Consider the following 26,761-nt stretch of genomic DNA (forward strand, 5'->3'; position numbering starts at 1 on the left):
TCATAAAGCGTAATGACAAATTTAAAAACGATTGACTTCAAATCTACCAGACTATTGTCGGTGATACCAAGCATGATTCAGTATTTCTTGTCTTACATTCCTCTTTGTCTTCGCGGCTCAATCATCGCTGACCACCTGCGATCGATTAATGGCTGCTTCTTCTTCTTCTTCTGGCCTTCCTTGGAAATACGATGTGTTCATCAACTTCAGAGGGGAAGACACTCGCAAGATCTTCATCGGCCATCTCTACAGAGCTCTGCGTCAGAAACCAATCAACACCTTCATTGATTCCAAAGAGCTCAGAAAAGGCGACCGCCTTTCCGAGCTCCTGACAGCGATTCGAGAGTCAAGGCTTTCGATTGTAGTTTTCTCTCAAAATTATGCTTCTTCCACTTGGTGCTTGAAAGAACTCGTCGAAATCCTGGAATGCAACGGTAACAAGAACCAAATTGTGGTCCCAATTTTCTACGAAGTCGATCCATCCGATATTCGTAAACACAAAGGAAGTTTCGCCGAAGCTTTTGATCAGCATGAAGGCCATTCTAACGCCAACATGGAGGAGGTGCGGAGCTGGAGGTCCGCCCTTACTCGAGCCACCAATTTATCCGGCTGGGATTCGCGAAACTATGAGTAATTTCTAATTTGCTTTACTTTCCTATTAATTTTTGTAACGTGTTGGCGTCATTTGATAAATATTTTGTTTCAAGTTTTTAATTTTTAACTTTTTAGTTGTTTAAAATTAATAGATGAAAACTTGTGATGGGGCTACAATGGTTTGAAATATTCAATACAAGTTTTATGCAAAACAATTGTATAGACCCATTAGATCTCTATATGCAAGATCTAATTCGTAATTTTTGAGACTATTATATAACATGAAAGAAAAATTGAAAAGCTCATTTGATAACTACTTTTAATGAAACTAAAATTTTATGGCCAAAATTTTAAAATTCAAAAGTTATATTTTTTTATTTTATTTTAAAAATGAAAACAAAATAACTATCAAAATGACCCATGAATTATTATTTGGTGGTGCTATTATAATATTCTTAAAATTTGACAGGGATGATGCAAAGCTTATTGAGGAAATTGTAGAAGATGTTTATAGGAAATTGATCCACATCTCATCAACTTCAAGCAAAGATAATGAATTGGTTGAAATGGATTCTCATATGCATGAAATGCATTTACGATTACATCTTGATCCTCCTGGCGTGGAATTGGGTGATGTTTGCGTTGTTGGAATATGGGGTATGGGTGGTTTAGGCAAAACAACCATTGCTAGAGCTGTTTATGATGAAATTGCTTGTCAATTTGAAGCTTGTTGCTTTCTTGAAAATGTCAAGGAGGGTTTTATGAAGCATGGTGAACTTCATATGCAGACACAACTTCTATCAAGTATCTCGGGCAACAAGGTGGGGAGTTCCGACATATCGAATAAAGGTTTCCTGGTGATGTTAAAAAGCTTTGGTCACAGAAAAGTTCTTCTTGTTGTTGACGATGTAGACACATTAGAACAAATTGAAGCCTTAATCGGAAAGCAGCATTCTTTTGGCGATGGAAGTAGAATCATTATAACAAGAAGGAATGCGCAATTACTAAGCGGAGCTGATGCGATATATAGGCCCAAGAATGTCAATGATTGTGGAGCTCTGGAACTTTTTAGGCAGTACGCCTTTAGAACAAACCAACCCACCAGAGATTATGATGATCTTTCGAGGCGTGTCACACAATATGCTCAAGGTCTGCCTTTAGTACTCAAAGTCTTGGGAGCTTTTCTTGATGACAAAACTGTACGCGAGTGGGAAGACGTGTTAGAAAAAATAAGGAAAATCCCGCATAGGGGAATTTATGATGTGCTTAAAACAAGTTTCGATGGACTAGATGACAGAGAGAATGACATCTTTTTAGATATTGCATGTTTCTTTAAAGGGATGAAGAAAGACTATGCAACCGAAATTATGGACAGTTGTGGTTTCTATCCTCATACAGGAATAGGAGTTCTAATCGATCGGGCGCTCATAACTGTCTCAGGGGAGGGGGAACTGGAGATGCATGATTCACTAGAGGAAATGGGCTGGGAAATCGTCCGCCAAGAATCTATCAAAGAGCCTGCGAGACGAAGTAGATTGTGGAGCTATGAAGATGTTCATCATGTGCTAACTCAAAATACGGTGAGAAATATTTTTCTTATGCAATTGTTGGTAGAAAGCTTCAACTTTTGATCAAAATATATTTCTTAGGCCCACTTTAATAACCATTTTTGTTTTCAATTTTCAATTTTTAGTTTTCAATTTTTAATAATTGAAAATTGAAAACAATTACCAAAGTTGAAAACTAAAAACGAAATGATTATCAAACTGCTCCTTAAGAAACAAGCATTAATTTCTTAATGTAAGCTAACGTTCTCTGTTTTTTCCTTTACTTTGATTTGCACAGGCTACAAAAGCAATTAAAAGCATAATCCTGGATTTGTCGTGCTCAGATTGGGTGTGCTTAAATGCTCGAGCTTTTGCTAATATGACTCAACTAAGACTTCTCAAGATCAGTTATGAGTTCCCCTACTCAAATGATGATTACTGCAAACAACACCTGATTGGGCACTTGAGGTTTTTTTCTCATGAGTTGAGGTGTCTCACCTGGTTTGGACTCCCCCTTAAGTCTTTGTCATCCAACTTTCAATTAAAAAATCTTGTTGGCCTTGACATGCGATATAGTCTCATTGACCGACTTTGGAATGGAACCCAGGTACGTACAATCATCATTTAAATGTATATGTTTCTTTTAAATGTCTGGGTTCTGAGATGTCTTATTAAGTAATGCATGTTTTTCTAAATGTTCTAACAGATGTTGGTGTTGTGCCTTGGCTTATTATCTTCACCAACATACAAACCCACAGTTGAATAGTTTAAAATATAAGAAATAAAGACACCGAGAAATTTACGAGGTTCGGCAAAAACCTGCCTACGTCCTCGGAGAGATATTGCTCTTCACTATGAGAAAAAAAAACAGTACAAGTTACACATGAGTTAAATCGACATAACCCAATCCCATATCCCTTGTACACCCACTCACAGAATTTTCCCAAGAACCTCACTCTACCCCAAGAGTTCTTTCACAAGAGATCTTTCACTCTAGCTCTCTTGATTTCTCTCACCCTTGCCCATCTTGTTTTTCCAAATGCTCTCACCATCTCTTTTTATGCTTTTCTTCATCCTAGCCAAATAATTATGGCTTTGAAAAAGCCACAAAACGTGGCTTTGAAAAAACCACAAAACATGGCTTTGAAAAAGCCACAAAACATGGAGCAAATTAAGCCACAAAATAAGCCACAAAACAAGCCACAAAACAAGGAGCAAATTAAGCCACAAAACAAGCCACAAAACAAGGAAACATAATCCTTATCATGATGTTCCCTCATCAATTTTGTTTTGTTTCCTAGCCTAATTTGGCCACTATCCAACAATCTCCACCTTGGCCAAATTGTACCAAAGTCCATTGACCTTACGTACCAGCATGCACACTCTGAATCAACCTCGTTGGTCCTGTTCCGATTCAGTCACTGCCAATGCATGTGCAGCTGCTGCACGCAAAAAAAACATTTAGCTTCAAACAGGATCTCGACACATCCTCGTCTCCTCCAGCAGGTTTTCCTCCTCTTCATTGTCTGAAACTTGGAAACTTGTCAGTGCACCCATTTCCAGCAACACCCGTCGAGCCAGACAAACATTCCTCACACTTCTCATTCTTCAGGACTATCTCATCACCTGTGAATCCCATAGCTCCACTTGCTGCAAAACCCCTGCAACACTTGAGACTATACATCACCAGGAGATGTGTTGCTTCGAGTACCTAGAGGGCATACTCGAAGTCTTCCGCCACAAAATTGCTGCTACCTGGACCAAGATCATCCTTTCTTTTTCTCAAAGGACAATTTATCTTTTTATGCCCGAATTCTTTGCAGTCATAGCATTGTGGTCCCTTGCCTTTGGAGCTTGATTTGAACCTGCTGTCTCTCTCAAATCCTCCTCCCAATTTTCTTCCATGATTCCAACCTTGAACAGCTAAAGCAGTCTCGTGCCCACCATCAACAATGGTCTTCCTCTTTTGTGTATCATAAGACACCAAAGAAGCCTGCACCTGCTCCAAACTTACTGTATCTTTTCCATGCAATAAGGTTGTCACAAGATTCTCATATGAATCTGGAAGTGAGGTAAGAAGTAAGAGGGCTTTATCTTCTTCCTCAACCTTAACATCAACTTTCCTCAATTGATCCAAGTATCCATTGAACACATTCATGTGGTCCATGAGATTCCCGCCTTCATCCATCTTCAGCTTGTACAGCTTCCTCTTCAGATGTAACTTGTTGGTCAAACTATTAGCAATATAGAGTTTTTCCAACTTCTCCCATAGTGCAGGCGCAGAATCTTCATCCATAACATTGTTGATAATGTTATCAGCTATGCAGTGTCGAATCGTGCTAACACAACGCGACTCCAACTCCTCCCACTGGTCATCAGTCATTTCTTTAGGCTTCCCATCTTTTCCCTTCAAAGCTCTAACCAAGCCTTGTTGAGTCAAGACATCCTTTACTCTCATCTGCCAGAGAGTAAAACTGCCCTTCCCATTAAACTTCTCAACTGAAAACGACATGTTTGTAGTCATCATGGTGAATAATAAATCTGAACCTTCAATGAACCAAAGCTTCCAACAAAGCTCTGATACCAATTGTTGTGCCTTGGCTTATTATCTTCACCAACATACAAACCCACAGTTGAATAGTTTAAAATACAAGAAATAAAGACACCGAGAAATTTACGAGGTTCGGCAAAAACCTGCCTACGTCCTCGGAGAGATATTGCTCTTCACTATGAAAAAAAAAAAAACAGTACAAGTTACACATGAGTTAAATCGACATAACCCAATCCCATATCCCTTGTACACCCACTCACAGAATTTTCCCAAGAACCTCACTCTACCCCAAGAGTTCTTTCACAAGAGATCTTTCACTCTAGCTCTCTTGATTTCTCTCACCCTTGCCCATCTTGTTTTTCCAAATGCTCTCACCATCTCTTTTTATGCTTTTCTTCATCCTAGCCAAATAATTATGGCTTTGAAAAAGCCACAAAACATGGCTTTGAAAAAACCACAAAACATGGCTTTGAAAAAGCCACAAAACATGGAGCAAATTAAGCCACAAAATAAGCCACAAAACAAGCCACAAAACAAGGAGCAAATTAAGCCACAAAACAAGCCACAAAACAAGGAAACATAATCCTCATCATGATGTTCCCTCATCAATTTTGTTTTGTTTCCTAGCCTAATTTGGCCACTATCCAACAGTTGGAAAAGTTGAAATTCATCGATTTAAGTTATTGTCTATACCTTAAAGAAACCCTTGACTTCAAAAAGGTCCCAAATCTTGAGAAGCTAATTCTTCGAAGTTGTAGAAGTTTAGTTGAGGTTCACCCATCTATTTCGACTCTTACAAACCTTGTTTTATTGGATCTGGATGGGTGCGAGAAACTTAAGATTATAGCCAGCAACATTTGTATGAAATCTCTTAAAACCCTTGGTGTTTTTGACTGCCGGAGTCTTGAGATCTTTCCAGAGATTTCAGAAGTTATAGACAAACTATTCGAACTTCTTTTGTCCGGGTCAAAAATTAAAGAGTTACCCTCGTCCATTAATAATCTCACGGGGTTGCGTTATTTGAACCTGAAAGACTGCAAGGAACTTAAGAGTCTTCCTCGCTCCATTCGTTTGAAATCTTTCAAAACTCTTGATCTTTCTGGCTGCTCGAGTCTTGAGATGTTTTTAGACATTTCACTTATGATGGAACTATTAGAGCTTAATTTATCCAGGTCAAAAATTAAAGAATTGCCCTCGTCAATTATTAATCTCACGGGATTGCATCGTTTGGACCTAGAAGGTAAGGAACTTAAGAGCCTTCCAAGCAGCATTTGTCAACTTGAATCCCTTAGAAATGTTAATCTTTCTGGTTGTACAAAAGTTGAGCTTCCTTTGGATGGAACATCTATCGAAGAGCTTTCCCCCTCGATTAAACGGCTTCAGGGGCTTGAGGTATTACATCTGAGTGACTGCAGAATCCTTGTGCATCCCGGTGGGTGCACAAATCTTTCTGAATCACCTGTCACCTTTGAAGATTTAGTACGCTTGTGGGATAGTGCAGTAGAAATTGATAATTGGGATACCGACATTTTGACATGTGTACTATACTCCTAAACATCATCGGCATCCAATCGGTCACTATGCTGATTGTGGGATACGAAGCTCTGTTTTGAAGCAATCAATCGGTCTCCATGCCACGCGGGGCGGCTTTCAATTGCTTATGTGATTATGTCGCCAGGGAGAGGTACATTGTTGCCTATCTTTTCGTATGGGTTTGGCGGGTTCAATTGCTTATGTGCTGCTTTTATTTCTTATACTTTTGATTTGTGCTCGTGCAGAAACTGTGAAGATATTGCAATGTCATAGGTTGTTGCTAACTTGTTCATGCCACCGGTGCTCCTCCAATTTGGGTGAAAGGTACTTTGCATTTCCTTTAATCTTAGTACTTCTATATCTGCAAATAACAGTGGATGAGCCCTCTGGATTGTGTAAATGACTATATTAGTCTAGATTTCTTTTTTGGCGTAACTGGGGTATAATGACGGTATTTTCAATTGCTTCTCGTATGCATCATCAACACATTCTGCATACATCTGTAGATTAGGTAGTTATAAAATTTTCCTTTGAAAGAAATCAAAGAAAAATGAACCCTTTTAAGTTTTACAGAGCATTGCATAGTTGACGTCCGCCTTGCTTTAAAAAATACAACCGAAAGTTAATAACTCAAACTGTTCAAAATATCCCCTCTGTGGACAGATTACTTGGTACACGTTGTGTTGTGATTACTTCCCATTACGTTTTTTTTCCCCACCAATCTTTGTGCACCATTGATGGTGATGCCAGGTTTAGTTGTATGCTCACATAAAACTGACTTTATTGACTGTCTGTTTGGATTTCTCAACCAGTTAGTCAGACTAGATTTCATATGTCACACTCACACATCTGTCAAGCCAATTTCTCCAGTTATTTGTAGAGGACATATGTTAACAAAGCTTGTCTGACTCTCCCCAACTCCTCCCCAAATACTCAAAGTCCCCTCAGCAACCAATGTTTGTTTCTCACAGTCGCTCACAATTCTACCGAATGAATAAGTTGCCATGACTCAATCCGCTGCAAGCACACTCCAAACCCACCCTCATCATCAACTCCATAGTTTCACTTAAACGTATTTCGAATTGAAGTGCAGTTCACTTATTTGGAGTTGTTCTTTTATCTATTAATATTATTGTTCAGAATTGAATGAAGAGAGGAGGTTGATGGTGTACGTGGGAAACAATTCAACTGACCCTGATCCCAGCTCCTTGTGTTTGGAAGGAACTTTGGATTGCAGCGTTGTTGCCGGGAAGATTGTGATCTGTGACAGTGGTATTAGGCCCAGAGTGCTGGAGGGACAGGTGGTGAAAGATGCAGGAGCCATTGGTATGATTTTGGTAAACACAGCTGCAAACAGAGACCAATGTTTCTGTTTTGACACTTCATACAACTGTCACTAATGTTGGCCCTGCGAATTACCACGCCATAGTTTCGCAGTTCAAAGGTGCTTATGTGAAAGTTTTGACGTATGACTTCACCAGAGAAAATCAAAAGCTAACTTATAAGATCACCTTCACTACGAAATATCGGCTGGCAGTTCTGGAATGCAGAGGGTTGGTGTGGAAGGATGGAGTGCACAGGGTGAGAAGCCCTATTGTTGTAGTTTGGCTACCTCCACTGTGATTCATGCACTGGAGGTTTTTTTTTCTTTTCCTTTTGGCATGATTTACTTTCAGTGTGTGTGTTAATGCTTTTTATTCCATCTGAGCATTTCAGTCCTTGCAGTACATGAGCATTTCATTGTGAAAGCCCACAACTGGGGTACGTGATTAGGGTTATTTGGCACCAGCTGCTGCCCCTTTGTTTAGAGCAGATTGTGCGAAAAGAAAGCAGCAGCCGACAGCCCCCAAGAGAAGAAGAAGAGCTGCTGCCCCTCTTTGTTAGCAATCAGTCCATCAAAGTCGTAGTTGTTTTATTAGCTTTGAGCTTTGTATGGAGAGGAAATTAATCATTATATTTCCTTCTCTATTTGTTTATTTAGTCTGTGAGAGCTATTGGGTGTATCTGGGGTTTTGAATTGTGAGGTTGCCAAACACTTTGTAAATTAATACTCCCATTTGGTTGATAGCGGACTATTGGTGAGCTCCTACTGCTCCGAGGACATAATCTAGTTACACTGTCTGTTGAGGAACCTCGTTAAATCTTGGTGTCTTTTCTATTTTATTCTTGCATTTTATTTGGTATAATTGTTGTGGGTTATCATGAGTTGGTTTCCAAATGGGTTGATGCTATTCTTGCATAACAATTAGTATCAGAACACTGGTAGCTCTTGGGAACCGTCTAGTTGTTAAAGATGGCAGACAAAATAAGACCATTTTGGAAGCAACTCAGAGTTTGCAAGAACTACTGTGCAAAATGAAAAGTTTGAAGTGGAAAATTTTGATGGCACAAGCAACTTTGGGATGTGGCAATGTGAGGTTAAGGATGTGTTGGCTCAACAAGATCTACTTGTGGCTTTGAGAGATAAGTTAGAAGTTATGACTCGAAGTCAAAATGAGAAAAATTAGATTTGTGAGCTTGCTCTACAATTCAGTTGTCACTTGCAAAACCTCAGAAGTATTTTGTGATGTAGGAGTCAATGGCAAAGTTGTTGTCACAAAAATTAGAAGACAAGTACGTGACAAAAATTAGAAGACAAATACACACGAAGAGTGTGGATAACAGACTACACTTGAAGAAAAAGTTGTACTGCTTCCAATATAAAGAAGGTACAAAGATGATTAGACTTCTTTATACTTTTAATAAGTTGATTGTTGATTCGATGAATTAGATGAAAATAAAAGAATGAAGATAAGATCTTAATATTGTTAAATTCTTTTCGGCATTCTTATGAGCACTTTGTTACAACTATCATTTGGGATTTGATCCTCCGTTGGAGTTGGTCTAACGAGTCTGGTTTTCAAGTAATTAGGTAGCCCGAAAGAGTTCATGGTTTAGCGAGGAGAAGGAATCAAGGAAAAGAAGAAAGAATTTGACCCAGTGTAGCTTATATTGAAATCACCATTTACAGTGGGGATATTGATAATTTGCACATTTCAGCAGTGAGTACCGACATTATCGACTTATTTCTGCAAAATAGGTCCGAACATAAAACATAAAGTTAACAGACACAAATTAACAGAATTATGGGCTGACAAACAGGAGCCAACTTCGCAATGAAAAGCTAAATACAAGAGCAATCAAAACGAAACACACCAAATATCAGTGACTCACAGCGGCACAAATTACAGAAAATAACCACCAACTCAAAACTCGACAGAGTCGCAAACTCCATTCCGCCAAATCCTCATTCTTTCCTCCTCCCAATTCCCTACTATTTTCACTCAACTCAATCTTCACGTAGTTTTGGTGCCAAGTTCCCCACAGATGCAACACCATATCCTCCCACCTCTCCTGGAGGGTGCCACCACCTTCTTCTCCTCTTCCTCCTTCTCTTCCTTATGGCTCGAGTCCTCAAGGTCACTCAAAACTGCCCCAACAGCGACCGCCTCCTCCTCCTTCCCTTCCACATAGCTTGACTCCTCAGGATCATTCAAACTTGCCCCAACACCCACTGCCTCCTTTTCCTCACAGCTTAAGTCCACCACATTACTCAAAGGTGCAGTGCCCCGAAACTGAGCCAATTCCCCCAAAGTGCTGAAAAATTGCAATTTTGGGTGGGAGCCGGTTGGTCCATGATTGTTGTCTTTATGTATGCCAGTTCCCATCACGTCAAGACGCTTCAAGTACCACAAGTCCTCAGGCAATCTAGAAAGTTTTGAGCACCCATTGAGAGTGAGCCATTCAAGATTTAATAGATTACAGGTACTGTCAGGAAGATAGACGAAGCTTTTGCAGTTTCTCAAATTTAATGACACAAGCCCCCGAAGGCGTTCTATTGATGGGTGAAGCTCTCTGATAGATGTCCTGTCCAAATCAAGACCGGTTAATTGTTCCATATTTTCTACAATGTCTGGAAACACCGAAAACTCTGTACAACCAGAGAGAGAGAGATAACCAAGGGACTTGAGCTGACAAATTCTGCTTGAAAGACCCTTGAAGTATTTGCAATACCGTAGCGTCAAAGTAACTAGACCCGTAAGTTTATAAATTAACGAGGGCAACTCTACAATTGCAATCCCATTTAAACCGAGCCATGATGGATCTTTCATATCTCCTGAAAACTCATGAAAGTTCTCAAGATCTTGGGTGCCAAAGGTTCGAAGAGATCTCATATGATCGTCAATTGGTGAGTCTTCAATTGTAGTCCAATCTAAATGAAGCTCTGATAGGTTCTTCATAACTTTTAGAAACTCTGGAAGCTTCTTCAGATTTGAGCAGCCAGAAAGATTAAGGGTTTGGAGAGATCTCCTATGAATGCTGCTTGGAAGAATCTTTAATCTTCTGCAACCCTTCAGGTTCAAAGTAACAAGTCCTGTCAAATTCTGAATGGACGAGGGCAGTTCTGAAATTGCAGTGTCATCTAAGTTAAGCTCCAATAGGTTCTCCATAACTTCAAGAATTTCTGGAAACTGATACAGATTTGAGCAGCCAGAAAGATTCAAGGTTCGAAGAGATCTCATATGAATGATGCTTGGAAGACTACGAAGTTCTTTGCACTGTTCCAGACTCAAACTCTCAAGGTTTTTAAGAGATGAAATTGATGGACAAAGCTCTCTAATAGACGTTTTATCCAAACGAAGCTCCCTTAATCCTTCCATATTCCCTACATCTTTTGGAAACACCTCAAGCTTTGAACAACCAGAAAGATTAAGAAATTTAATGGACTTGAGTCGAACAATGCTTCTTGGAAGAATCTCAAGATCTCTGCAATATTCAAGGTTCAAAGCAACAAGACCTGTAAGATTGTTAATTGAACTGGGCAGTTTCCTTATTGCAGTACCTTGCAAATAAAGCTCCGAAAGGTTCTCCATAACTTCTGGAATATCTGGAAACTTCTCAATGTTTGAGCAAAAAGAAAGATTCAAGGTTTCAAGAGATTTCATACAAATGCTGCTTGCAAAAGTATAGAGGTTGTTGCACCAACTTAGATCCAAGAGGACAAGTTTTTCAAGGGCTGAAATGGATGGGTGAACCTCATGTAAACTTGTACAACCCTCAAGAATAAGTTTCTCAAGATTTTTCGCCTTGGTGAAGTCGGGTGTTTCCATAAGACGATGAGAGCCTCTTAAATTGATAACTTTCAACTTTTCTAGAGACTGTCAAAACACATCCAGATAAACATGCATTACATAACAAGGCATCTAAGAACTAAACCATTTGAAAAAAATAAATAAATAAGCAGATGATGATTGTACCTTAGTTCCTTTCCAAAGGTGTTCAACCCGACTATATTGCATGTCAAGATCAACAAGATTCTCCGGGTTAAAATTGGACGATAAAGAATTTAGGGGACATTTGTGCCAGAAGAGACAACTTAACTTTTCAGAGAGAAACTTTAAGTCCTTACACTCCCGTTGATCATAGTATGAGTGAACTCTAAGTAGTCTTAGTTCAGTCATTTTAGAAATAGTTGTATCTAGCTGTACCACATTGTCTGAGTCTGGCCAACCCACAACTATGCTTTCATTTGCTTCAGTAGCCTGAATAACCAAAGATTGAAAATTAAGGTAGTACAAATATACATAAACTTTTTGAAAATTATAAAGCTAATGCATGTTTTCATGAATTGGATTTTGATCAATGTTTAGCCTTTCTACTAGTGAGTACTACAAAAGAAAAAGAGAGGTCATGAATATATGTCTCACTGTATTATGAGTTAACACATGACGAACATCTTCATTGTTCCACAACCTACTGCGCCTCCCAGGCTCTTTGATAGATTCTTGACGGACTATTTCACAACCCATTTCCTCTAGTAAATCATGCATCTCGAGTATACCATCAGATGAGATAGCTACAAGAGCTCTACCAACTAGCACGTCTAATCCAGTATGGGGATGGAAGCCACAACCCTCCATAATCCTTGTTGCGTAGTCTTTTTTCATTTGTTTAAAGAAACAAGCGATATCTAGAAATATTTCCTTCTGCAAACTATCTAGCCCATCAAAGCTTGTTCTAAGAACTTTCTGAATTCCCTCATGCGGGTTTCTCTTGATTTTCTTTAACTCATCTTTCCACACAAGTACGCTTTTGTTATCGAGAAAAGCTCCCAAGACTTTTAGTGCTAAAGGCAGACCTTGAGCATACTTTATGAAATGGCTTGACAGATCATTGTATTCTCCCATGGGTTGTTTTGTACTGAAAGCATACTGCTTAAAGAGTTCAAGAGCCTCATCATCTTTTAACAACTCGGGCTCATAGATCTCACCAACTCTACTTAGTGATTGTTTATCTCTGGTTGTAATAATGATTCGACTTTTGCCACCAAATGACGGTTGCTTTCCAATTTAGGCTTCAATTTGGGCTGAATTGTCGACATTATCAAGAACAAGTAAAAGTTTTTTCTTACCTAACCTTTCCAACATCACCTGGAAACCATAACTCAAAATGTCCGAACTCCCAACCTTGTTGTTTGTGATACTAGATAGAAGTTCTGCCTGCATATTTACTGGTGCTTCACCTGCATCAACCGCTGGAAAACGTCCCTTGACATTTTCAAGAAAGCAACTAGCATCGAATTGATGTTTGATTTTGTCATAAACAGCTCTAGCAATGGTGGTTTTGCCTATACCACCCATACCCCATATTCCGACAAGGCGAACATCGTCCACCCGAGGACATAACAGTAAATCCATTTTCTGTAAGTGGGGATCCATTCCAACCAAGCCATTGTTTTCACTTGATGGTATGTTGATCAATTTCTTGAATATATCTTGTACAATGTCCTCAATAAGCTTGGCATCATCCCTATGAAATTTTAAAAGGAGTATAAAAAAGGAGTTAGAGTAAGCCATAATTTCGTACTATTGCTAGTAAGATATGTATTGACAGTTTGACACACTGAACTAAAACTTAATTTAGTTCTTCAAGTCAAGCTAGAATTTACCTTAACCTGCATATAAAGGCTCCATTTTCTGCATTTTTGTCAATTTTTATGTTTGTGACTATTGTGTTAATCAATTTGCACTTAACTTTTGATAGATGACAAAGATCTAGGCGGGTTACATGTTGTACTAGCATCATAGATATGTATCAACAATTATTTTTCACTAAACTAAAAGCCTAAAACTAATTAATTAGATTATAAAGAAGTGAGAGTACTAAAACTAGTTACTTGTAATCTCGTGAGTCCCAGCCAGATAAATTGGCTGCTCTAGTTAGAGCGGACCTCCAGCTCCATAGCTCTTCCATGCGGGTGTTAGAATCCTGTTCATGTTTAGAAAAACTTTCTGCAAAACTTTCCTGGAGTTTACGAACATGAGTTGGACTAACTTGGTAAAAAATGGGCACCACAATCTGTTCCTGTGTATCCATGCATTCCAGGATTTGGACAAGTTCTTTCATGCACCATGTGGAAGAAGCGTAGTTTTGAGAAAAAAACCACAATCGAAAGCCTTGAGCCATTAATAGCTGACAGTAGCTGTGAAAGGTCGTTGCCTTTTCTAAGCTTTTCGGCGTCGATGAAGGTGTTGATTGAGTTCTGAACCAGAGCTTTGTATAGATGGCTGACAAATATCTTGCGAGTGTCCTCGCCTCTAAAATTAAGGAAGACATCATATATCCAACGGCGGGCAGGGCCAGATGAAGAAGAAGAAGGATAAGTCATTAGCAAGCTCAAGATTTATTGCAGCTGGAGAAAGATGATCGGCTAGCCTTCTAGTTGCAAACTTGCAATGCAAAGCACAAGTTTGATTCATGTTTCATGTTTCATCCTTGGAATCATCAATTCTAACTAGGAATTGATTCATGTTTCATCCTTGGAAACATCGTGTCCGTCTGTTTTCGGCTCTTTCTCTATTTTTTTCCCCTTTGCTTTGGGATTTATGAACTACACTAAACGCACACGCACACGCACATATATAAAGTACAGAATCTAAGATGAAATGCCTACAATATCCAAATACTAAGTAAACTTCAAAATTTGGAGACATTTTTTGGGACAAATTACTTACATGTTTTGTTGTGATTTGTGCTCTTTGCATGTTTCCTCTTTGTACACCGTTGATACTGATTCTAATAGGTTAGCCCCGGATACTCATGCACTGCTCCGGAACTCGGCCATATCGCCCAAAGTTCTGCAACATCGCTGTTTTTGGGGGGAACCGTTGGTCCTTGATTGTTGTCTCGATGTATGCCAGTTCTATCTACGTCAAAGTGTCTCAAATACCACAAGTCCTCTGGCAACGTAGAAAGTTTTGAGCACCCGCAGAGAGTGGGCCACTGAAGGGTTGCCAAATTGATGGTAGTGTCTGGAAGATAGACAAGTCTTTTGCAGTTGTTGAAATCTAAACCGAGCCGTTCAGTTGACGCCGGAAGCTCTCCGGTAGATGTTCTATCCAAATAAACCCCTCTCAATCCTTCCATATTTTCCACAATGTTTGGAAACACCATTAGCTTTTTACTACCAGAAAGTGTAATAACTCTAAGGGACTTGAGTTGACAAATGCTGCTAGTAAGGCTTCCAATTGCGTGCAAAACCATATTGTCAAAGGAACAAGCCCCGTAAGATTATAAACAGACGAGGGCAATAGTAGTGGGGTGCCCAAAGGAACTTAAAATTCAAAGATGGCGGCTTAAAAAAATTAGGTTTCTAAAGATCCTTTTTGGGTGTAAATAAAACACTCATAAGAGTGAAATAATTTGGTAGTTTGCAATGGGGACCCAGCTAAAGCGCGCCAATTCACTTGTTTGGATGTATACAGTCTCCGTGATGACGAGTTCGAGTCTGAGTCCGAGTCCGAGAAGGACCCATGAGCATTAGGCAGTCGGCGCCGTTTATCAGCATTTGATGAAAACAAATGCACAAGAGAAACCAGCATAGCCAAAAGGTTTCCAAACTTGTAACCCTAAATTTAAATGGATTTCTAATATTCTGGGTAACCTAATAAACATTGCGACGCACGTCAGAATTATGTAAGAATCGATTGAGAAACGATTATTAGTGTAAATGAATGGGGTGGACCGTGGAGTGGTTGGAAACTTGGAGGACCTTTCCTTTATGTAAAACTCGTTTACTTTTGGGGTGGGGTGAGACTTTGGGCAATATATATTAATGCAATTGTAATCTCCTCAACTTACGTAAGTCAATTATACAAGCAAAGCTGATGTGATATTAATAAACTTAAAACGAGATACGCCAGTGTATTAATTCGTCGCAAGGATTATCGTAGAGTTGATTTTTTTTAGTGTAAATTGGAGTATAGTTTATATCGAGATTTTTAGCTGTTAGATAATTATATATTAAATTAATTTTTTTGATGGCAGATGAGAAGATCAAATTTAGGCTAGCAATGAAGGAATTATTTAGTATAGTCGAAAATATTCTATACTTCAAAATTAACAATCATTAGATTTTTTTGTCAAAATTAAAATTAAAAATTAAAAAAAAAAATTAAAAAGTTAACGATTAGAAACATACTCAAAGTATCATAAAATTTTCGAGCAAAAACTCTTTAACATGATATTGATTCTTTTCACGTGTGATCATCTCATAAACAGTTAACGTTGTACGCTAGGTGGTTTGGAGGAAGTAATTTTTTAGTATGCTCAAATACAAGTTGTAGTATTATTATATGAATAGCGAGAAGTTTTATTTATGTAAATTACTAATTAATATGTAATTGATCATTTATCATAATGGTAGAAAAATGTTGAGTTATTACATATCGACGTGGATTCTAACTTTTTCGATAGCTAATCTAATATATAATTTATCAAAATTTATTGTTTGATCAAAAAAAAAAGTTATTAATTAATACAAGTATTTCATTTTTTATATAATAATACATGATATATCAGTTCATCTTTCAGCTATACAGTGAAATCTTTCGTGGGAGAGGGGAATATACCCAGCTAGGTTGCCACGTGGAAAGTGATGGTACATAGTTTTCTTCGAAAGTGATGGTACAACCAACGCTCCTGGTCCGCATGAGCATAAAAGGCAACAACCAAAGCTCCTCGTTCGCACGAGCCTAAAAGGCGACAACCAAAAGCTCCTTGTCTGCACGAGTTGAAACTGCAAACGACACCACAAGCTCCTCGTTCGCACGAGCCTAAAAGGTGACACCAAACGCTCCTTGCCTGCACGAGCTGAAACTGCAAACGGCACCAAAACGCTCCTTGCCTGCACGAGCTGAAACTGCACACGAGCTGAAACTGCAAACGGCACCAAAACGCTCATTGCCTGCACGAGCTGAAACTGCAAACGGCACCAAAACGCTCATTGCCTGCACGAGCTGAAACTGCAAACGGCACCAAACGCTCCTGGCCCGCAAGAGCATAAACTGTGTACGGCAAAATCATCAAAAAAAAAAAAAAAAAAAAAAAATCATCACTCATTTGAACTACGTCATGACTTGATCCCTCCTCAACCAAGGGTACGTAGGCAACTTGAAACTTCAAAACTTCAAGTACAGTCACATCATCATCAAAAAAAAAAAAAAAAAAAAAAAAAAAAAAAAAAAAAAAAAAAAGGAAATAACACATCTTGGTGATGTATATGTTTTATCTGTATTTAGCACAATACACTAAATAAGTAAAGCATGTTCATTGATCTCCGAGAAATTACAAGTGCGTACAAAAAAAAAAAAAAAAAAAAAAAGAGATGGAGCTTTCATAAAGGTTGTTCACGTGAAGCCCCACTACTTGGGAAAACTACAGAAGCGGGAGGCATCAAAGAAGAGGCCTCAATACTTGGTGGAACGCTAGATGAGCCAGGAAAAAGGTGCCTCTGGAAGAAAGCAGCAAGCCTTTGACGGTCACTTTGACGGTCACTTTGACGGTCACTTTGAATTCGACCACTGGATTCTTGCAGCTCATCAAGCTTCCTCTTCATGCCCGTCGAATAGTTATTTGCAAGCACATGCAAACTTCTATTCTCGTGCTTAAGCTGTTTGATCTCTTGCTTAAGAGTTTCCACCTCCGCCATCAATGATTCCACTTGGCGGGATCGAGCAAGTAGGCGTTGGCCCATGTTGGACACAGAGCCTGCGCACTGAACACTGAGAGTTAGGGACTCTTGAACGGCCAACTCATCGGACCGTTCTGAAAGCAGCCTACTATCTTTTGGAGAGGAAGTTCCTAGCTACTATCGTAGCTGTTGTTGCGTCCTTCATCACAGAATCTTCACCTGTCAAAGGGCCATTAGAAGATAAGAAAGAAGAGCACCATACATTTACCTGACGCGGCGCACTCGGATCACTGCTGAGACTCAAATCTAAGCAAATGTTAGACGAGTTAGCCATTGTCAAAAGGTTAAAAGAGAAAGGTGGATGGAGTAAAATCAGAAAGGGCCGAAGACGATTTTCACAAACGGGCGATCTTCAAAGTGTGCATGTTGGAGGTAATCGATACCTCTATAAAAAGCCAAGGCGACACGACCATCGATTCAAAAAATCGGATTTTCCTGCGTGAAGTTCGGCGACGCTTTCGCGGCTTTTCAGATAACGCGTTCAACTTTGTCAAAAGATCTCTGACAAAGTTGAAAACACGTGAAGGTTATCATCCCAACTACGCGCCTTTGCCAACAAGTGTGGTGACAGAGCCGCACCCGTGACTACTTTTTCGAAGAGGCGCTCGCTCAGAAATCGAAGAGACGCTTGTTAAAAAATCGAAGAGACGTTTGTCGACAAGGGTAAAAGAACATAACCACCACTTGCTATTGGGAAATCCCTATATATGTTGACCTTCATCTTTTATGACAAGGCAGACCTGAAAAAAAAAATGCCCAACTCTTCCTCACCTCTGAGGGCGCACTCCCAGCAAAGCCTTTCGAAATACTCAATTTTTTCTTCTTCCCCAAAGAAGATACCAGATGCCTGGAGTACAGATGACCCAGGAGGAAACGGTAGATTGAAGTATGTGGAGACAAGCACAACAAATACATGTACTGATCCATTCGCCGCTTCTTCAAAAGCAAAGGTATCTCATATCATCAAGGTCGAAAGCAAAGGTATCTCATATCATGCTTTTTCCTTGTCTTTTCCTTTGTCCTTGTTCTTACTCGCATGGCAAAGTGAAAGAAGCAATCAGCCGGCACTTAGAGTCAGTCTTCCGATCTGGAACCGACTGCCTGGAATCTATTCCCTGGTTGCTTACCTAGCGTTGCTCTCGAGTAGTCATCTTCAACGGTTGATACACTTCCAGAGAAGGGACCACTTCTGCAAAGGGGAGCAAGTGAGGCAAGTGAAAATGATACATTAAAGCATGTGGAGACAAGCAACAACTGCATATGCTGAGCTATCCTCTAACCCTCTTCAATACGAATTGGAGAGATTGAACAAAGAAACAGAAAAAAAGAGTAAAGCTCAGACCTTCGGGGGAGACCAAAATTTCCTGCTGCCCAGTTCAAGAGTAGCACAAAGGAAAATCAACGATTGGAGGAAACCAGAAAATCTTCCAGTCGAACTCAAGATCAAGCCTCGATGGCCCTTGAAGAAATTTCCTGCTGCCCAGTTCAAGAGTAGCACAAAGGAAAATCAACGATTGGAGGAAACCAGAAAATCTTTCAGTCGAACTCAAGATCAAGCCTCGATGGCCCTTGAAGAAATTTCCTGCTGCCCAGTTCAAGAGTAGCACAAAGGAAAATCAACGATTGGAGGAAACCAGAAAATCTTCCAGTCGAACTCAAGATCAAGCCTCAATGGCCCTTGAAGAAATTTCCAGCCCAGTTCAAGACTAAGCCTGTGGAAAATCAACGATTGGAGGAAACCAAAAAATCTTCCAGTCAAACTCAAGATCAAGCCTCAATGGCCCTTGAAGAAATTTCCAGCCCAATTCAAGATCAAGCCTCGACGGCCCTTGGGTTGACATCTACATTAAGGGACTTCAAAACGCATCTTCTACACGTGACAAGCACATGTCTACGACGCGCCTTGAAGTGGGGGCATTTGTAGACATCGAAATTTCAGTAAAACAAATGTTCACCCAACGCATTAAAGTTTTGACTTGTCAAGGCATACATGGCATACGCCACGTGTCGTACAAATTGTACACATGGCATGTGACTCAACAAAATAGGAAGAAATACCCTTGGATGATTAAACAAGGTTTTTCTTCTCAATTTGGGCAATGACAAGGTAAGCACACTTCAATCCATTACGGATCAAAGCAAGTTTTTCTCATTTGGGCAATGACAAAGCATACACATTTCAAGTTTAAAATGGTGTTAAGTGGGAAATTAGGCCATAAGTTAGACCACTTCAAGTTTAAAATGGTATTAAGTGGGAAATTAGGCCATAAGTTACACCACTTCAATTTCAATATTGCATTAAGTGGGAAAATTAGGCAATGGTGCTTGGAAAGGAAAAAAATATTTTGTGGTGGTGATTCATTCTCAAAGCCTATAAATAGGCTTCTCCATCAAGGTATCAAGCATCAAGGAATTCACAAGTACATTTCTCTACTCCCAAATTGGAAGAGAATTCCCCAAATCCTTGAAGCTTTGAAACTCCAAAGCTCTCAAGCATCCAAATTCCCAAGAATTCCGAAGGATCAAGAAAGCACTCTTCGTTCTTCGTCAAATCCTCCTTCAAGATCAAGCCCCAACGGCCCTTGAAGAACTCCCACCAACTCAAGATCAAGCCCTGACGGCCCCTTGAAGAAAGTGTTCATCGTTCATCAACTGTTCATCCTAAGATCAAGCCCCAACGGCCCTTTGGATCAACAACCTCAACAAACCCATACACCCATTCTTCAAGATCAAGCCCAACGCCCCTTGAAGATCCGTTCAACAACTGTTCATCCAAGATCAAGCCCCGACGGTCCTTGGATCAACAAACAAATCCACACATCTATTCTTCAAGATCAAGCCCAAAAGCCCTTGAAGAAAACCAACTGTTCATTCAAGATCAAGCCTCGACGGCCCTTGAAGAAAACCAACCGTTCTTCAAGATCAAGCCCAAAAGCCCTTGAATATCCGCTCATTCATCAACATTCAAGATCAAGCCCCGAAGGCCCTTGAAGAAACTTACAACTGTTTATCCAAGATCAAGCCTCGACGGCCCTTGGATCAACAAATCTAGATCTTACGGAGATAGAATCAAAGGACCAAATTTAAGAGAGATCGTAACCCCAAAAATCATAAACACAAAAATATTATTTTGTACACGTTATTCTTGTTTCTTGTTTCAAGGAAACTTTCGTGTTCACAACTAACATGTGCTTTTAAATTTTGATTGAACTGCTATAAATATGAATTCTTTTAAAAGCTATAATAATTGTAGCAGTTTGATCAACATTCAACGGTTCCTATTAGTGGATCATTTTTTGTATAATAATATGTAATGTATCATTCCATTTCATGTTTATGGGAAAGGGGAATATGCCCAGCTAGGTTGCCACGTAGAAAGTTGACGGTACATGTTTTTCTTGGGTTTCATGTGAACTTTTTGTTTTCTGCAGGCAAGTGACAGATCAGTTGTTGTCGATCACCACGTTGTAGTTCTTTATATTATAATTCGTTTTATTTGAATTTATGCTTACCGGCTTTGTTTGTATTTTCTGAAACGAATTTCCTCTGCCCTTCCACGACACTGTATATGACCAAATGATAGAAAGTGGAAACTCTATCCAGCCACACGTGGAATCTGATAAGTACGTCAATAACTCTCAACGTGTTGCAGTTTTTATTTGATTAGAAACGTAATTGTGTAAAGACATAACAATGTGTGAGAAATATTAACATAAAATTCTTAAAACTTTTTTTTCTTTTTCTCTCTCTCTCCATTCTCTAAATTTATACTGCAACATAATTTTTTTTTATTTTTTTATTGGATCAACACATAAAGTTTGACATTTGGAAGTGGAAGGAGGAAAGTTTTAAGTTAGAATTTTCATTCAGGAAAAATTAAAGTTGGAAAGATATAACAATTGAGTTTAAAGAAAATATTTCAAATAAGAATTGTCAAACCTAGCCAAAGGAATCAAAGACTTGGAAGATGGAATAGGTCCATTGTTTGGTACGCTCCCACATTTTGTGCGGGTTTGAATTTTTGACAAAATGGTACGTTTCGCGTCCATTAGGATAATTTCGACGACTAACCATTATTAATTGAATCTTAAAGGACGGTTCGCAACTAGATTTAGATGTGGCTAATTAGTTAGGTCTTCTACCGTAATTTGAGTAAATGTGATACTGATACCTATATATATATATATAAGAATTCGGTAGTTTAAATCTAATACTTAGAACATACTTCTACATTGGTGTGAATTTAATAACCGTGAGAGTCATAGTTTAGAACTTACTAGTTTATCAATATTACACTCATTTAAATATATTGGTATCACACTTAAATTTTTCGACTTATTATTAGAAGAAATTTTGGGATGTGACCATAACCATGTGTCCATGCATACCCTAGACACAACTCCCAAATAGCCCACCAATATCTCATGTAATGACCCCACCCCCTCACACCACCTCCATGGCCCACCACATACGAGTGCTGCATTCAAGATCTTCATCATTGTAAAAGTGTGATTGCTATATGAATCTAATACATTGGTATCACACTCACATTTTTTGATCTTTGAAAAACAATATGCACTGTTTTTGTTTTTATCACTATGTGTTTTAAACTAATAAAGTATCTATAAATTCATTCATAATTTTGTTGATTGGAAATCTTTGAACCTCTTTTGTTTTCCCACGCAGTAGCAGCCGATACACTCTTATTCTGCATTATCGTTTGTTTGCCAATGATTCATGATGTGTCTGGTAGAGTTGCTTTACAAAATTCGATACAGCTGATTTAGTTTACAAATAGCCCCTAATACATGGACTAATATATGATCATTTGGTCGAGTCTCCAGCTTAATTAAATATCATAATTTTTCAGTCAACTTCATAATAATATTCAAATTCATAACCTGTCTGTTTAAATATAAAATCTTTGTTAATAATAAACAAAGAGCACACAAACCCACCCGTGGAAATATATATATATATATATATATGTAAATTCATAGTTCGTCCGATCATCATAAAATATGCAATTAGCTAGAGTCATTACAACTATTATATTATATTTATTTATCATATCAACCACATCAACTAATTAGGTCGGTATTTTTTAAGTAAATTATGCATTTTCTTTTAACATTTATGTAACATTATATTTACTATAATGTTTTTTCCCATGTGTAAAAAAGTTTAAAACCGATACAAAATGGAAGGTCATATAACTCCAGAAACGCTATTCTTATTATCTAGAGATAAAACGTACATATATTAACAGATTTTATTTTTATTACAAAGATGGTACAATTAATAATACAAAGTAAGGAAAACTAATGAAAAAACTTGAAAACTTTGAATTTTAATGATAAGGACAAAATAAAGGGTAAAGTAAATAGTACAATGTTTGACTTTTTAGCGTAAATATGTGGTTTTTTTTATTAAAATGAACAGTACCGCAAATTTTTCGTTAAAACTCCTTATAAAGTAAAATAAGCGCTAAATGTGCGTAAAAATGACCAATGATGAGGAAGAAGGAAAAGTCTATTAAAATAAATAAATTATACTTTTTCATAAAAATAATAAATAAATAAATAAATCATCCCGAACCGAACCATAAGGGAATACAGAAACGAACAGCTCGACAACTCGAAACACTTTCTTCTTCTTCCTTCAGCTCCTCTGACTGTCGCAGTTCGCAGAGATTCACTCTTAAACGAACTCCAAAGTCTCAATCTTTATGTCGTTTTGGTCCCCACGATGCGCCAATTCCTTCACTCCCCATCGCCATCGCCGGCAGCTAGTCCTCAGCCTCAACCCCACGTCAGCAGCCGCTTCCCCCACCCTCTCGCCGCCGCCTCCGCCACCACCGCCTTCTCTCTCCTCCTCTTCCTCCTAGTCTGCTTCCGAAAAAGCACCCGGAAGCGGACTGCCCCGGAATCTGACTCCAAGCCCCCCCACCGGTACTCCTACTCCGTCCTCCGCCGAGCGACCGACTCGTTCTCTTCGACGCGCCGACTCGGCCAAGGCGGCTCCGGGTCCGTGTTCTTCGGCACAATCCCACACACCCACCAAGACGTCGCCGTCAAGCTCATGGACTCCGGGTCGCTCCAGAGCGAGCGCGAGTTCCAGAACGAGCTCCTTTTAGCTTCCAAGCTCGATTCACCGCTCGTTGTCTCGGTGCTCGGATTCTCCTCCGACCCCAAACGGCGGCGTATGGTGCTGGTTTACGAGTTTATGAGGAACGGGAATTTGCAGGACGCACTGCTGAAGAGGAAGTGCCCCGAATTGATGGAGTGGAGGAAAAGATTCTCAATTGCCGTTGACGTAGCGAAGGGGCTGAGATATCTTCATGGGTTGGACCCGCCGCTAATCCACGGTGATGTGAAGCCGAGTAATGTGCTGCTGGACGGCGGCTTCGCTGCCAAGGTCGCCGATTTCGGGCTGGCGAGGCTGAAATCAGAGAATCAGGTAGTGATTGAGATTGATGACGCGCCGAAGAAGGAGGAACTGGAGAGCAATGGCGGGTGCGACTATGGGTCGGTGGTGGAGGAAACTGAGAGTGTGATGACAGCTGGGTTTGATGAGTTGAACGTGGGTGTTGATCAATCACCGGAGGATTTAGCGAAGGGTCCTGTTTCGGTTTCGCCGGAGACTTCGGTGACACCGCCATCTCCCGTGTCTCCAGAGGGGAATTTGGAGGAGGGTGGGAAGCAGAGGGTGAATAGGGATTGGTGGTGGAGGCAGGACAGTGGGGTGAAGGACTATGTGATGGAGTGGATTGGGAATGAGATTGGGGCTGATAAGCCGGTTGGAACTACTGCTTCCGGTTCAAGTAGCGAAATGGTTGGGAAATTTGAGAAGAAGAAGAAGAAGAAGAAGAATACGAAGAAGAAGTTGGAATGGTGGGTGTCAATGGACGAGGAAAAGAATGCGAAGAATTCTAACAAGGAGAGGAAAAGGCCTGCCAGGGAATGGTGGAAGGAAGAGTACTGCGATGAGCTTGCCAAGAAGAAGAAAAAGAAGGATAAGAAGCAATCAAAAGGAATGAGCTTTGATGAGAATGATGACAATCGGTGGGCACACGATGAGGAATTGTATGCGGAGAGTAAGAAGAAGATCAAGAAGAGGAGTAGGACCAAGAGTTGGGGGAGTGTGAGTAGTATTGATTGGTGGTTGGACGGAATGCGGCATAATGCTAGCCATGATTCCGGGGAAATTCCAATGAGTGGCGCCATGAGTAGTACTCCGAGCATGAGAGGCACAGTTTGTTATGTTGCCCCTGAATATGGTGACGGTGGTGATCCGTCTGAGACGTGGGATGTTTATAGTTTTGGAATTTTTTTATTAGTTCTTATCGCCGGAAGGCGCCCACTTGAGGTCACAAATTCGCCTCTATCCGAGTTCCAAAGGGCGAATTTGTTATCGTGGGCGCGCCATCTTGCCCGTGCGGGGAAGCTTGTTGACCTTGTTGATAAGTCCATTCAGTTCTTGGATCAAGAACAAGCGATTCTTTGCATTACCGTGGCATTGGTTTGCTTGCAGAAAGTGCCTTCTCGCCGCCCTTCAATGAAGGAGGTTGTGGGGATGCTGACCGGTGAGTTGGAACCACCCAAATTACCGCGTGAATTATCAATTTCGGCTAAGTCACGCTACCCATTTAAGTCTCATACAAATGTTCGGTGAGTTTCTAATGTATGATTTTGTGTTTCTGTCATTAACATAAGCTGGTATACTGCTATAGTCTATAGATCATTGCTTCATCATTTTTTGTGGATGATTTATGTACTGAAAGAAAGGAAAAGGAACAGTTTTTACTTGTATTAACTTAGGATTTTATCAATGAATTTGAATTATTGGAATTTATTTCATTTGCTCGTCTTTTACTGCTATGGCCTACAAATCAAAATGTTTTTTATTTCATATGTAATCATAATTTGGTGTAAAGATAGAAACATCGTCACTTTGTCACATTCCTCCTGCACTGACTTAGCAATTCTGAGTTTACTTTTTCCGGCCCGTGCTTTTAGCAATGAGGCCAGCCCTACTCATTTGAATCAGTTTCCTCGAAATTGAACTACTACGAGTTTACTTTTTCGGAGGATGGAAACACTCACTTTGTCACATTCCTCTTGCACTGACTTAGGAATTCCAAATTTATCTTTTCGGAGGCAGCCCTTGCTTTTAGCAATGAGGCCAGCCCTACTCATTTGAATCAGTTTCCTCAAAATTGAACTACTAGAAGTCTATATTTTCAGAGGATGGAAACACTGTCGCTCTGTCACATTCCTCTTGCACTGACTTAGGAATTCCGAGTCTACTTTTTCGAAGGCGGCCATGCTTTTAGCAATGAGGCCAGCCCTACTCATTTGAATCAGTTTCTTAGAAAACTATTACTTGCGTAATGAAATTTCTTTAGTTGACCCCTCCCCCATTAAAGAAAAGGAAAGGCAAAACAAGAAAGCAACTTACTTTTTATCATCATTTGAAATTATGGCCAGGGTAGTTGTGATTCCTGGCTCCAGCTTTCTGTAGGTTGACTATGCCTTTTACATACATTCCATTTTTCACCTTCATACTTGGTAATGATAGGGAGGGAAAATTTTTGGATAAACCAGGGTATTGGAAGAAGGGCGATAGAAATTTGAACACGGGCGCATGCATAGAAATTGTCCCATGATGATGCCATAATGTAGTTTTGCTCTGTTCCTAAGATGGTTCCGTAAATAGGTATTTTTCCGCGCAGCTCCATCAGTTGTGCAGATAAGCGCATAATTCTGAGGCATGCTGTAGTTCAGGGATATGGCATGTTTATTATTGAGAAACTGGATAAAGATTTCTAACTTAAACCATAAATCTGGAGTTTGCTGTCTCTGTGTTTCGAGACCATGTTCCTTCCATTTAATTTCTTCCGGTACCAATGTGTTCTTGTCGATGATATTCCTTTAGCTCGACTGTACGGGTTAAAACCTCGAATGTGATATTTTAATGTGTAAAGATTTTTCGGTGAAATTCCGTCGTCTACAACCAATTTATTCCAGGTTGAGTTTTGTTACAAGAGAAGAGATTATTATAGCTTGTGACTCGCTTGTGCCATGCTGGTATTTTTTATGTTCTCTTGTACATGTTACCGGCTTTGTCACCCATGCGCACATGATACTTGCAGTTGCGGACAAACTCCTTGCGGACCATTATTTGTCAAAAGAGCGTCAGGCTAGCTAAATGTAGCCCTCCTCTTAGCTTTTATTAGTTGGTCAGCTCATCAGTTACAATAATTGATTCAAATTTAATGGCTATATTTGAAAACATCCAAAGGTAGTTTAATTAAATTAACCAATAAATAAGGATAAACTTAAAACTAATAACTTATTGAGTGAGATATGTTTAGCCCTCTTCGGTTAGAAATGGTATATGAGTATGGTCTAACATTGTTTATTTAAAAATAATTTTTTACAAGGCTATAATTCTGCACAGGGC

General features: G+C 39.6%; 2 protein-coding genes and 1 pseudogene across 2 annotated transcripts; 2 read left to right on the forward strand and 1 right to left on the reverse strand.

The window, feature by feature from the left end:
- Positions 1-31: 31 nt before the first annotated feature.
- Positions 32-8,690, forward strand: LOC137733827 (disease resistance protein RPV1-like). The gene is made up of 6 exons (XM_068473022.1): positions 32-630; positions 1,064-2,174; positions 2,440-2,748; positions 5,344-6,376; positions 6,471-6,549; positions 7,366-8,690. The coding sequence occupies exons 1-4, from the start codon at positions 149-151 to the stop codon at positions 6,244-6,246; spliced, it is 2,805 nt and encodes a 934-aa protein (XP_068329123.1). The 5' UTR covers positions 32-148; the 3' UTR covers positions 6,247-6,376; positions 6,471-6,549; positions 7,366-8,690.
- An 870-nt stretch (positions 8,691-9,560) lies between these two features.
- On the reverse strand, positions 9,561-13,933 carry LOC137734514 (disease resistance protein RPV1-like; annotated as a pseudogene).
- Positions 13,934-22,917: 8,984 nt separating this feature from the next.
- Positions 22,918-25,146, forward strand: LOC137734932 (receptor-like serine/threonine-protein kinase At4g25390). The gene has a single exon (XM_068474261.1). It carries the CDS (start codon positions 23,045-23,047, stop codon positions 24,968-24,970), a length of 1,926 nt encoding a protein of 641 aa, XP_068330362.1. The 5' UTR covers positions 22,918-23,044; the 3' UTR covers positions 24,971-25,146.
- Positions 25,147-26,761: the final 1,615 nt, after the last annotated feature.

This window comes from Pyrus communis, chromosome 5 (genome assembly GCF_963583255.1).
Source record: "Pyrus communis chromosome 5, drPyrComm1.1, whole genome shotgun sequence".
NCBI classification, from domain to species: Eukaryota; Viridiplantae; Streptophyta; class Magnoliopsida; order Rosales; family Rosaceae; genus Pyrus; species Pyrus communis.